The sequence below is a fragment of the Echiichthys vipera genome (genome assembly GCF_963691815.1).
Source record: "Echiichthys vipera genome assembly, chromosome: 13".
NCBI classification, from domain to species: Eukaryota; Metazoa; Chordata; class Actinopteri; order Perciformes; family Trachinidae; genus Echiichthys; species Echiichthys vipera.
In genome coordinates, this window is record NC_139838.1 from 15,794,570 (window position 1) to 15,808,325 (window position 13,756).

At 41.3% G+C, this 13,756-nt stretch overlaps 2 protein-coding genes across 3 annotated transcripts in view; both read right to left on the reverse strand.

Moving 5' to 3' along the window:
- Positions 1-396: 396 nt before the first annotated feature.
- On the reverse strand, positions 397-9,706 carry sesn2 (sestrin 2). The gene is made up of 11 exons (XM_083925038.1): positions 9,151-9,706; positions 8,030-8,095; positions 7,248-7,440; positions 4,815-4,990; positions 3,607-3,834; positions 3,282-3,411; positions 3,071-3,186; positions 2,846-2,929; positions 1,476-1,582; positions 1,228-1,372; positions 397-998 (listed from the first exon to the last, which is right to left on the reverse strand). Exons 1-11 carry the CDS (start codon positions 9,475-9,477, stop codon positions 912-914), a joined length of 1,659 nt encoding a protein of 552 aa, XP_083781164.1. The 5' UTR covers positions 9,478-9,706; the 3' UTR covers positions 397-911.
- A 1,613-nt stretch (positions 9,707-11,319) lies between these two features.
- Positions 11,320-13,756, reverse strand: part of matn1 (matrilin 1) — a 4,872-nt gene continuing 2,435 nt past the window's right edge. Inside the window, exons 5-10 of one of the 2 annotated variants that reach the window (XM_083925485.1) lie at positions 12,853-12,975; positions 12,590-12,762; positions 12,266-12,497; positions 12,025-12,177; positions 11,841-11,921; positions 11,320-11,719 (exon numbers count right to left, since the gene is read on the reverse strand). In XM_083925485.1, the coding sequence (XP_083781611.1) occupies positions 11,670-11,719; positions 11,841-11,921; positions 12,025-12,177; positions 12,266-12,497; positions 12,590-12,762; positions 12,853-12,975 (812 nt within the window). In that variant the 3' untranslated portion in view covers positions 11,320-11,669. The remainder of the gene's footprint in view (positions 11,720-11,840; positions 11,922-12,024; positions 12,178-12,265; positions 12,498-12,589; positions 12,763-12,852; positions 12,976-13,756) is intronic. The other variant, XM_083925486.1, reaches the window with a different exon arrangement.

The following is a 13,756-nucleotide window of genomic DNA, read 5'->3' on the forward strand; positions in this document are numbered from 1 at the left end:
CCTACAGTTCACCTTGAAGAGTGACTTGGCAAAGTGAACTGTGGTGACATTTCACGCGTCTTTAAGTCTTTGTCTCCATCTGGTGGTGTGTCAATACAACTCCTGCTCTAACATCAAGAAGTCTGGGTTTGTGTCAAACTCTTGGAATTTCTTGGATTATAAAAACAAAACAAAAAAAGAAACATATTTCTCAAAATATATACAATCTCTTATATTGACCTTCAAATCAGTGGTAGTGGTATACAGAGTACAATTTTTTTGCCAGCAACATGATTTCCAGACAGTGTTTTAATTTTGATAAAGTAACTTTTTATTGTACTGTATATAAAAATACAAGTTATTTTGTCTTTTTTTTTTATCTCAGCCTAGACAGAGAAGACTGAAGCATGAGCAGTCATGATGTGGTGAACAGCGGTTGTCTGTGGGTGACAGATTATTATCCCGAACAGATATGTCAAAAAAAAAAAAACACAGAACAGAAATGTCAAATAAACACTTGAACCATGATGATGATATGGTTATATTCCAATCCACCTGCATGTAGATATAGCCGTGTGTGTGAAAGCAACATGTGCAAGAACAACAACAACATTCGAGGTTCAAGTGAGGAAAAAAAGAAACTTCAGTGCAAAGTAACAAATTATCAATATCAGATTTCCCAGTTGCAAAGCAGCATCATATCATTAACACTGAAAAATAAGATGTAATAAGATAGTGTGTGTGTGTGTGTGTGTGTGTGTGTGTGTGTGTGTGTGTGTGTGTGTGTGTGTGTGTGTGTGTGTGTGTGTGTGTGTGTGTGTGTGTGTGTGTGTGTGTGTGTGTGTGTGTGTGTGTGTGTGTGTGTGTGTGTGTGGTGCTGTAGTACGTCACAGCTGGCTCAGAATCTGCAAACATGTGTGTGATTGAGTGTGTCATCTCATGTAGTGTGTGATGGCTCGTAAGGTATAAAGAAGGGCTGCTTGTAGACGGGCTTCCATCACTATTAGGTTTGCATGGACCTGCAAAAAAAAAGATCATGTCATTAGCTTGAGGTTACTGGATGACACACTTTCAAGTCATGTCAGCAATTCAAATGACATTTAAAAAAAGGGAGGACTTGCTGAAATATCAAATGATTCAATCTTCTTTGAGAAAGCACCAAAGAGAGACGACGTGTTCAAATGTCAAATGATTCATTCATTGTGGCTGAAGAGGTAGGGTCAGGTGTGTGTTTGAACTCACTCATACCTTTTCAGAGTGTCTGAAGTGTCTCCAGAAGGCGTGGTAAACGCGTGCCGTGGTCTGCTCGGGGTGACAGGCCATGGTTTTAACAAACACCTTCAGGGAGCGCTCCAACAGCACGTTCACACTGCCATAGTCGTAATCATCGTAGCTGCGCAGAGACAATAATAAAAATAAATAAATCACACAGCAGAGACGGAGGCTCTTTTAAAACTTTGCTAAGTACGTGATTCGTAGTAGTGTGCGGCACTGACCGAATCCCGTACAGACAGTGGATGTAGTTCCACAGAGCTTTTCTCAGAGTATGAGTGTCCACGCCTTCATGCATGGCCATGCGGTTATAGGTCAAGTTGCTCACAACCTGAAAAGACACCGTTTAATCTCATTATAATACAGCATGCTCAATCAATCTGGTAAATTAATGCATACACTAGAACAAGTTGCCAATGAGTAATTTCACCATCACTATTTCCCCCCTACATTCTGCTAAATCTGATCATATTCATTTGTTGTACAGTAAGGTGTAGGCAACCATGCATCTTCTACCAAAGTCCTTCCAACCTTTTTTTCAACCTTTTCTTTAATACAAAGCAAAGGGTGTCATTCACTAATATGTGGGTAGAAATGTTCTTACTGTGCATACAAAATAGGTGCGCCCTCAAAATTACTGTCTGATTCACGAGACGCGCCCTTTGAGAGTAATTTGACCTTCTCAGACTGTATAATATAAAAACTGTCCAGTATTTCACTCGTTTCAAAATATGCAAACATGAGAGAAAAAGTATTATCTTCCCAGGTTGGGAAACAGTGTTCTTCAAAGCACATGCAACATTCATGTTTTGGGTTTCTACTAGACCATCTTTTTCAAACGGTCTGTCTGAATATCCCTGTATTCACCTGAATGCGCCGTTATAGCGCCTGTCTCTTTAAGCCCCCCTCAGAAAAAAAGACCAGTCTGCTCTGATTGGTCAGCTTTTCTGGGTCTTCTGCATCTGCGCTCTCAGTGTCTCTGCACCTCCATTGCAGCCGGGGAATGACTTTAACGGGAGTGTAACAGCCCTTTCTACCTATATGTAGTATAGTTGCTACATCACAACTGTACAGAAGTCCTGACGGCTCGTTTAAAAACACAGTTTCTGAATACGGGCTGTGAGCATTTCTCTGTGGATTGATTTATTTTGATACTTTCACAGTATTTATATAGCACCTTGACATGCTTTATAATCAAAACTGAAATGGAAATCCCACACCTTTAACATCGTAGCCTGGGTATACCCATACTGCCTTGTGCGTGATTTCTTTTCACTCTGCTCAGCAGGCTGGATTCCATGGATCTAATTTTCGCCTCAGCGAGGGAACCAATAACAAAACGGAGAGGGACGGCAGGCGATAACAACGTCTATGCGACACAGCGAAGCTTGTAGTACGTTAACATCTACGGATCGCATCTCTGTGTTTTTTCCATAAAAACATGTCTGTAGAGTCTCCATATATAGTGCTTCTTTTTCCCTCATGTTTGTCTTGCACAAACGGCAAAAGTCGCGCAACGTCATCGTGTACACATAAAACTCTGAGCCCATTGGTGTTTTATAAGTGCACTTCTACAAGGTTAAAGTGATGGTACCTGGAATTTTTCATCTAGCAGTTGGCCCATGTCTGGCAGTAGTCTGTTGACCAGAGAGAAGCCGTGGTCCTCCCATGAATAGTCCTGCACACATCAGACACAACATTAACAAACACAGGTCTATGACACTTAGCACAAACAATAAACAGACACTGTACTGTATAAAGTATGAATAAATAATGTAATGTCTGTTGTAATCTGCAAAATATAATCAACTTGAAGTACCTGGGCTCTCATGGTTGGCGGTGACTGCTCTCCTTTGGGGGCAAAGTCCTCGTATCTGAACTCTGGCTCCTCCACCAGACGCAGAACAAGATCAGGTGGTGTTCCGCGCACCACAGCTAAACAAACACGACACAGAAGGAAATATTGAGTAAATGAATGTCAACCGAGTGACTAGCAGAGTGATGCATGCGATAAACAGGTATGTTTGTACCGGTTGGTATGCTCTCGCTCCTCTCCCTCTCAAAGCGAGTAACCATCTCCTCCTGTGTGCACTCCTCCTCCTGCTGCTGCAGCTCCACCATCCTCTGCATCAACACCTCCACCTCCATAGCTCCGTCAAACTGGAGAAGACAAAAAGAGTTACTTAGTACTTTGTTTTTCTGACAGTAAATCAACAACATGAAGTATGCCATGTCTTCTTCTTTTAATAAAAGAAGGTGGGACATAGTTGGAATTGCTCAAATACCGCTTCTCCGGTTGACATTGTGAAGTTTAAACTTGTCAGACCTGAGGTGAATAATAACAGTTTGACTCACCTCTTGTCTGCCGTCCTCATGAGCGGGGCTATGAGGGCTGTGAGGGCTACGAGGAAGGTGACTGGGCGATGAAAGTTGGAAGGTATAACCTCCGATGTGGTCGGGTTCAGGGTTTAAGCCGCAGCCCCACACAAAAGAGCAGATGGAGTGAGCGTGTGCCATCAGGACCACAGCATGTATGAGTTCAGCCAATGACCAGCGAGGCTCTGCTCCGGGACACACCAGCTCCTGCAGAGCAGAGGGGCAGGTGTTGGATAAGTGAAGTTTCATATAGTGGGTTTGTTGGTTTGCAATGTCGGTTAGTTGGGGGCCATCACTTAAACATCTTGACAGTTATTGGAGGGATTGCCATCATTATATGTACATTATACACCCCATAAACACGGGTGATCGTGTTAGCATGCTGACGTTGGAATTTAGCTGTACACTGCTGTGTTGAGTTGACCTGAAAATACAGTGCAATGCAATATCACAAAACCCAAAGGAAAGCCTCTCAAACATTAGAGGTTGTATTTATCAATGGGCCGCTGCATTACAGTAGATTATACTGTGCAAGAAAATATCAACACACTTGAGTATCGCAATATTATGTTTTCATAATACTGTATGGATTCTTTCAAAACACTATCGGTATTTAATGAACCCTCTCAGACCCACGGGACTGCCGGCGACCTCGGCTGACATTACTGTCTTTAAGAGGCAGGAGCAGGGTCCGTTTTAAAGCTACTGTTACAGTATTGGTATCGTATGAAACTAGATAACCTAAGGCATCCATTGGTACCAACCATGTCATGCTAGCTAGCTTGTGGAGATTACATAATGCTCCAAAGTTAGGCTTGTTGGCGAGGGAAGACTGGTACCCACCGCTAGATAGCAGTGATGTAATGTATCGGCCAATTAAGTCTTCCTCACCAACGTTGGTAGCATGTGGTGGTGTGTTCTATATACTATACTTTACATGTATATCCTAATATTAGATTTAAAAATATATATTGCTTTGCTTACAGTCTGACAGTATGATGAATCACCATCGTATCATATCACCAAATTCTTGCCAATACACAGCCCTATTACATATACAGTGAGTGAGTGAGTGTATGAGTGAGGGACTGACACAGCCTAAGTCATAAATCCAGTGTTTTAAATCATTTTACCATAAGTGGAAGGCAAAAGAGAGAGACAGTGAGTAAGTGGGTGTTGTGTCTGACCTGTATGTGCTGCTGTGTGATGAGCCAGGGTCTGTGAGCCAGCAGCTTGTTGAGTGTTTGCAGGCTGCGTAGTTTGGTGGGAGCGTGCTCAAGGCCGCCAAGCCAGCTTTCCTCCCCTCCAGCCTCTAGGAAGCCTGCGCTGTGCTGCTGCACCAGGTAGGAGCAGTGGTGTCGAGCTGCAGCCTGTGAAACATAATCAAGCATGGTGCCACATTAAAAACAAAGCTCAATCAACTGGTTTGTGTATAACAACTACATAATGCATTAGAATACTGCCCATGCTCATAAATATAATAAGGGTTCAGGGGGTTAAGGCAACACAACGATATTTCTGCATCAGTAGATCACTTTGAGTCTAATGACTTTCTGAAGGGAAAGGTAAGCTAATGTGGTGAATATATGAGCAATGAGACTTTGTGTTTATGAGATGATCAGGATCTTTGGCAGGCTGTTAGTGGCTCACTATGACACAGTAGCTAAATAGTGCTTGAGCAGAGAATGACCAACCAGGTCCATTTTGAATTTGTCATCTTTCTCCTTAGTGAAGATAATTCAATTTGACCATTTTTTTAGGGTCATACAACCTAGAAATATCTCATTTCCAGACCACTTTCAAACTTTGCATTTTTGTGCCAGCACAATCAGTGTAGTATCCTTAAATGTTTCCATTGATTGGGATGTCTACAGAAATAGTTTTATTTTAGTCCCTTAAAAATAAAATAGAAAATTAGGTTGACCAGTACATTTGACAAGAAAGACATGCCTTAAATTAAAAAATTATATTTACATATTATTTTCAGAGTTTGCCTGATTTATTATAACTTATCTGTTTCTTTAGAATGCAACTTTAAGATCCTTTTATGAATCAGGGTATGTCTCAGATCAGTAGTATCCGTCGGTGTTCAGAGAACTTCATTTTAGTCCATCATTTAATGGACACTGAAAACGCTGACGAGGCACTAACATGTGACAGTTCTGAGGCGGAGCATCACAATAAATGTCTGGAGAAATAAAGAATAAGCTGTACAATCGGTTTGAAATATTTAGCTTTGACACACATTTTCACAGCTTCAGCAAATAAAATGAACAATAACTTTGATTGCGGTTCCTTAATCAAAAAACAACTCCACTGATGTTATTAACCACTCTGCTGCTGAACTGTGAGAGCTTCTGTTGGAGAGGTAGAAAAACAGAAGTGCAGTGATATCACTTCACTAAATTATTATTAGCATATAAAACATTTTGGCAAACTTGACTTGATCACAAAAAAGAGGAAATCATAGCTGCAGAGTCAGCCATTAATTCTAATGTTTAGGCTATTAGTCAAACAAAATATAATATAACAATACAATATATATATATGTAACTGTGGCCTTTCACAAAGCAGTTACAGGCCTTTCGTAGCTGTTGTTATTCCCGCCTCATTTGACACAAAAAGTATTAATATAGATGCAAATAAACACAAGACAAACACATGATCACTACCACTTAAACGCTTTACTCATAGGCTTATGAATTCAATCAGAAACTAATCTGTTATGACTTAACCTACAGTGTCACTGCTTGCATCATTTAGCTCTGCAATTAATGTGCTCGAATATTTATTTAATTACTTTGTATTCACCTAGTTCAATAATGGTTGATTGTGCATGTGCAGATCTACAGAGTAAACGGCGTATCAAATGCTTTACTTTTAACGAACAATTTGAATTATTTTTAACACGGTTATGTTTAGATTTGTTATAATGGGGGAGCAAATAATGTGAGTAAATGAAAAGGGTAAAGAGACTAGCAATAAGTTTGGAGAGCAATACACCAAACAATTAGACAATAAACCTGCAGCTGTATCACATAAGGGGCTCTATATTGATTTGTTGACTAACCCAGCATAGTAACAATTTGTTAATAACTATCTGGCAACGGTTAATGATAAAAGGACAACAACCTCACTGAGAGCTTATTGTGTGGTTACATTGATGCACTCAGAGAATGGAAGTCACCATCCATCAACATCAGAGGTTTTGTCAACCTCAGAATTTTCATTAAGAGTTTCAAATCATGGCTAAAGAACACACAATCGTGCCTTTATTAAAAGTTGTCTTTGATGGATAAGTCCTTGAACTTATATGATTATATTGATACCAATGCCATTATCAATTCTGCTTATGGGTTCGATTCTTTATCGATTCCTAATACATTTTAATCGCAACTGTGAGTGTGAACATAGATGAAATAAGAGCATATTTGTGCATTAGATTTCATTTAGGTTTGTCATGTCGTCATGACGACGGCGTCGACAAAAGGAATTGATAAGCTCAGAGGGATGCAATTCCGGTTCCGATTCAAATTTGTCATCGGTTCTCAATTCCCATCATCAGTCACTGGTTTTGATCTGAGAGCGCTGATAGGTATCACTAGTTAACAATCATATACTGTGGTTTTCAGCAATATAATGTCTCCAGTGACGGGGCAAGGGGCCGTCCATCTCAAGCAAAGCATGATGGGTCCTCAGGAAGCAGCTGAGGTAGGCAGGATGGAGCGCCATCACCATGTTGACATGGTCCACGCGACCCAATGAAAGAAAAGATTCGATGAGGATGTCCTGGTCCGGCCCTTCTTTCAACATCTGAAGAGAAAGAGCAAGACAAAATACACATTTAAAACTGACAACTAAACTCACATTATATTTTAAGAATACTTGATGACACACTGGTGAGGAATCACTTTAAAATGTTTCTCTTACAGAAACACTCCCACTTTCTCCAGTGGAAAGCTTGGAGTGAATCACAAATGAGCTCAGCGTTTTCAGTCGTCCGCTTTTGCTAAATATCTCTGCTGTTGCTCTCGATGACATGAAGCAACAGGCAGTGCAGTATTGCAGCAGAATAGTTTGTCACAGTACTGGCACTGATTCGACTGTTTATCACGATGTCAGCAACAACAAGTCCAGAAAAATCTTTGGAGGTCAGCTATGTGCCACTAGTGGTACCGTATATATAATATATAATAATAATAATAATGATAAAAATGGTGGTCAATGTTATACACTGCCTCATGCCTCTTGGGATTTACCAATGAAAGAAACATCATTTTTACAAACACGTATCTGGAAGACAATTTTCAACAACTGTTTTTCATTTGTAAATCAAATATATATCAATTGATTTCTGTTTCTGAATCAATAAGATGTATTTTAAAAAACAAGCCATACACACCTTTTTTGCAGGAATAAAGGTGCTTGGACCTGATGCAAGAGCCTGAGGGACTTCAACTCCTTTCTCCTACGAAGGAAAACACAGAGAGTTAAGATACAATAAAATAACACAAGATAAGATAAGATAACACATGACAACATAAGACTGTGTCCCTTCACACAGAAACGTCCCTTGTATCACATACTACAACCAGCGACAGAATAACAGAAAATCCTCTGTGAGCAATCTTGTGAAAAACCTGCCACTATTACATTCTCCTTTCATACAGCTTTAACCTTCAGCTTTAAATGCACTAAACTGTCGCGGCTGCCGTACTGTAACCGGAGAGCTCGTTTCATAACTCGCATAACACATAAACTCTGTAGCCGTTAAACTCACCGACATCATCGGAGGAGCAGAAAGCGGCAGAAAGTCGCAAAATCAGCCACTGTTTTTTTTTATTTCCAACAGAGAAGACAAATAAACTGATGGAAATGCGCCAAACTGCAGCTTGACTTTGTATTTCTAGAGGCTACAGTGGGGCTGTGAGATTCCCGGGGGTGTGTCTGTCTGATGTGTTTCTTCAGGGCACCGGGAGGGGGCGTGTCCGGCCCGCTTGTTTGCGCACACAGCGGCAGAGTCTTGCATCACCCCATACAGTTCAACGTCTGATGAAATATCCAGTAATAATCTGATAAAAACAGTAGTTATCAGCTGGTAACTGCAGCTGATCAGTTTCAAAAGTTACCACGACCAATAATCAATCATTCACCAAGCTTGATCATGGAAGTTCACGATAAGAAGCAAACGCAATAGTGCTTAAATATAAAACATTTCTATTCGATTCAGTTTTATTTATAGTGCCAAATCATAACAGAAGTTATCTCAAGACACTTTACATATAAAGTAGGTCTACACCACACTTTGTGACTTATTTATGATTTAAAGAGACCCAACAATTCCTCCATAAGCAGCAGCAAATAATAATAGTAATAATAATATTAATAATATCTATATACAGTGTTTATCCAGCAATCTTGTGCACAGTGTTTTGGTTTGGAAATCCGCCCCACTGCTGTTGAATGAGATTGTTTTTCTCTCTGGTCGTAGACATAAAGCAGAAAAGAGCACCCCAACTTTACCTGTGCGACTCGCAGAAGCTCGGTTGCTCTCCCCCGGACCTCCTGCAGTGGACACGACCGGGACAACCGAAGCAGATGCAGAAGTGTTTGTTTACTCAGCCGCCGTGTCGAACCGGGCCGCCCTGGTTCTAGGCACATCAGAACCTCTTGGCTGAGCTTCTCCAGAGCCGCTGCTCGCTCCTCTTCGTCCCTGCTGCAAAGCCGCGCTAAGCTTTTTTCAGTCGGGTCGACATCGGACTCTGACTCGGACCGGTGGCGACTTGAGCGGCCAGAACCGAATTCTCGTCCCGGTGTGTTTCCTCCGTTAGCCGTGGGATTACTGGCCATCTGTGGTACTGGTCCTAAACGCCTCGGAGAGACTCTTGACGCAACCCGGGTTGAGCTACCAGCTAACAGTTCACCTTAACTTGATGCAAACGTTGGTTTTCTTAACTGCCGGATATTTCAGCTGTCCGTTTGCTTGTGTTCCACCGATCCTTAACGCTGACTGACCTCAGTCAGAGCTCTCTCATACCCGGTCTACCTGACCGTTAACACGGTCTGCCGGTTGGTTAACGTTAGCTCGGTAAGCTAGTTTCGCTCAGCTGCTCTGAGTTGGAGAGCTTTTTTAATGCTACGTCACAGTGACGCGGCCGAAACTTTTCACTGATCAACCGCAGCTCTGTTACCCCTAGCAACCACAACCTAGTTTAGATTCACTTTTATTTATTTTCTTCTATTCGCGTTTATTTGTGACATATTATTTATTAATAGTCATCCTCTTGATCCAGTGTGCCTTGTATATATGTTCAGAGGTATTGTCATGTTTTCTATGCCATCATATTGTAAATTAATTCCTTTTCAATACAAATAAACAGTGAAAAAACAGCTGTGCATTCATATTAATTATTAATAATAAATAAAATAATCATTATATCTTATTAATAATAATTAATACAATAAAAATAATTAATACTTCTCAATTACAAAATATTTGATAAACCTCTGTTATGAGTGTGCTGGTTTCTGGCATACACTTCTACCATTTGTTGCTGGTTGACTGATTTAACTGAACTTTTTTGTGAACTGCATTAACATGGTCACTTATTAAATGTTACCACACGCTAAAAGTAATAGAATAAATTGATAATGGGTTATAATTATATAAAATAACAATATAAAACGTGTCATACCTGTTTGCAGATTTTTAAAAATCACACGACAATTGTTGTAGGTCCATTATACTCTATTTAATAATCAATTGATTATGTAGTACATAAAATGACCAATGATTACAAATGCCATTAAATAAAATGGCCTTATATATATGCACATCATTTCTAACATATTTTAATTTGTCCCTTTATTCATTTGTCATGTTTTTTACTCTGTTGATCAGACTGAAATAAAAAATAAAAATAATAAATACCATTATACTTACCAGAGTCTTAGGCAATGTCTTAATTTGCTCTACTCATTTAATAATATGAAACAGCAAAAAGCAGTAAATCTACCATTTACATCACTTCCATGGCTGCAATCTAATGCAGGAGCAAACCTTCTGTTGACATGTTACCCCACAAATCAACACAAGAGTATGGATCCTCTCTGATTTGGTCCTGATCACTGCCTCATGGGAAGAATTTTAGAACTTCATAGACGTTACAGCTTGAAGTTGTAAGTGTAAAAGATGCCATGATGGAAATCTTGAACCAGCTCAGTTTTGTCTGTCAAGCCCTTGTGGTCCTCGGAGCCCACATTTTGGAGCCACAGACATATTGTGTGTAATTTGTATACTAAATTACATTTAATTAACTAAAATTGTGTAAAAGTAAGAATTGTTTTATGTCTGTGTGCATACAACAGTTTCACATTTTATAAGATGTACTTCCTGAATCACCTTTATTTAGCAAAATAAAAAAACATCAATGGTGTGCCCTTTTTATCAGACATATTTTATATTAATTTACCTGTGTGTATATTTATATATTCCATATTATATCAAATAGCAGTGGGGCTAAGAGAAGAAAGTGGAAGCCTTCAGGTATGAGAGAAGAGAGAGGTAAAGATGATAGTGTCAGATAGAAACAGAAACAAGTGAGGGTGATGTGTTGACATGACGAGACACAGACTCTACGGGGTTTGGGGAAATTCAACACTGTGGCAGCAACAAAGAAAGACCCTTCAGTGTACCGTCACCGTTTCCCTATGAGGGAAGACTTTTATTAACAAACACACAGCCCTGCTATGGAGGATGGCCTTCGGAGCACACACAAAGGCGTGGTCCCCATGGCAACCGGCGCTTCGTGTCCCAGGAGACCCAAGGGTGGAAGAGGGAAGACCGAGAGAGAAGGAGGCAGAGGTGGTTTGGGAGAGCTCAAGATACAAGCAGAGGTCAAGGTTCACACATACACACACACATACACACACACACACACGGGTTCCTCTTCAGTATTTTACAGGAAGTAAAAATTGTTTGTGTGGGTGTTTGTGTACATTGTGGGTGTGCGGATGTGTAGGAAAGAGTGGGGTATGGGTCCTCAGACGATTTTGTTCTCCAGCAAGGCGATCCTCTTCGACATGCTGTCTAGTAAGATTTTGTCAAGGACAGCAACAATGAAGACAAACAAGACAGAAAATATGATAGCATAAAAACGCCCCCATCCAATATCATCATATTCTCACACCATTTCACCGGTTTTAAAGGATATATTTTTTCGTTAGTGTCTGTAGGGCGTCTTCTACTTTCTTTTGGAACTTTACGAGGGAGTCGCATTCGCAAGGGTCCTCCTCTGTGAAAACAGAAAGGACAAGTTCAGGTTCTGAGTTACTGTAGTGGAATAACCGGTAATAATACAATATTTTTAATGTTTTTATTTAACCATCATGTATGACCTTGACAGATGTTAATCTGCAGCTTCTTGGCGATCTGGGTCATAGCCTTAAAGTCAGCAGTGTAGAAGTAGTGCTCTCCAGTCGGCTCAGAGGCAATCTCTTTCAGTTCATCCTCCACCGCGTTGCCTACTCCAACTGCGTACATCTTGAAACCTGTAACATAAACACACACAGGCTTCATTCATCTGATTATTAAAAGTAGGCTCAGTATTGTATCTTTTTATACTAACTACCCTCTCACCGTGCTCCTTGGCCTTCTTGGCTGCATCTCCGATGTAGTCTTGGCTGCGTCCGTCGGTGAAGACAATGCCCACCTTGGCGACTCCAGGCCGGGCGCCCTGACCGGCGCTGAAGCTATTGTCTGTCAGATAGCGGAGAGCCTGGCCTGTCATGGTTCCCCTCTCCATGTAGGCCATTTTCTTTACAGCATCCTTCAGGTCTTTCTTGTTGTTGAAGCGGCCCAGCGGGAACTCCTGCGGGACGGATACAGAAACATTGTGTTGGTTACAGAAGAGAAGGATGTTGATTATTTGGTGATGCTGAAATGACAAACCCAGACACATGCCTGTCTGACTGAGCTGGAGTACTGAACCAGTCCAACATGAGCCTTGCTGTCAGAAACATCCAGCTTGTCGACGATCTGGTTGATCCACTTCTTGACCAGCTCAAAGTTCTCAGGGCGCACGCTCTTAGAGCCATCGATCAGGAACACCACATCTGTCGCAGAGTTGCTGCAAGCTGGTGGTGTCAGACACACAACAGGGCATGTTACTCTGGTAGCACAGTTGCCTCGCTGGGACAAATACCTACATACACACACACACTCACCACTGCAGCTGCGACCATTGTCCATGAGGGTAAAGCCGTCTTTGCAGGCACACTTGTATGATCCGGGGGAGCTGATGCATACCTGCTCACAGTCATGATCCCCAGTGGCACACAGGTCCGACACTGTGTGTGTGTGCGTTTGTGTGTGTGTTTGTGTGTGCGCACGTACACAACACACAAGTACACGCAGTAGAAACACACACAAACACAGAGGGAGGGGGGTGGGTGGTTGAAGTTAGGAGGAGAAAATGAAACTATGTCAGTTTGAAAATGGAAAAATCTAGCATTGATTTTTAAGGATCCACTGTGGCCTGCAGCCAACAGTTTTGAATATGAGTGGATGATGCATGAACCCAGTGGATCCTTAAAACAAACAGGTGGAAAAGATTGGAGTAGCCTCAAATAAACAAGATCCGTCCGTCTGTTTTCTGTACGTGAGGCACAGGCTCATCCAATAACAATCCAACACTGCGATCATGCGGCTCTGCCCTTGGACGAAACATCTGCAGCAAGATTGGCTGCTGCAAAGTGTGCGGCAGACACCAGTCAAAACTGCCGCAGACTGGGAGAGCCAAAGGGCATATCTAATTAGAGGTTTAATGATTGTCACTAATGGATTGGTAATTACAGGGAGATCAGTCTCGCCTCTCGGTTATGTGAGAGTTGAGTGAAGAGCAGCAGCAAATTTCGTTCCTAAAGGTTGTTCCTGCCCCTACGCCCTCGTGCATTTAATAAGTTTGAATGTTTGAGTGAATATACTGCAGTCTTGTCGAGGGCAAATGGACGGAAAAACGTAAAGGAATGAAAAGATGACAGTTCTGACAACCTTACCCTCAGTATAGGGGGGGCATTAGACAGCTCTCTCCACAGTGATGAAGGGTAATGATGATGACCCAGCCTGACT

Excerpts from the sequence above, each read along its gene's own strand:
- sesn2 (XM_083925038.1), bottom strand. The coding sequence starts at position 9,477 with ATGGCCAGTAATCCCACGGCTAACGGAGGAAACACACCGGGACGAGAA. Across the intron at positions 7,441-8,029 it reads CCTTTATTCCTGCAAAAAAG|ATGTTGAAAGAAGGGCCGGA; the intron begins GTGTGTATGGCT and ends CTTTCTCTTCAG. Across the intron at positions 999-1,227 it reads ACTTCAGACACTCTGAAAAG|GTCCATGCAAACCTAATAGT; the intron begins GTATGAGTGAGT and ends TTTTTTTTGCAG.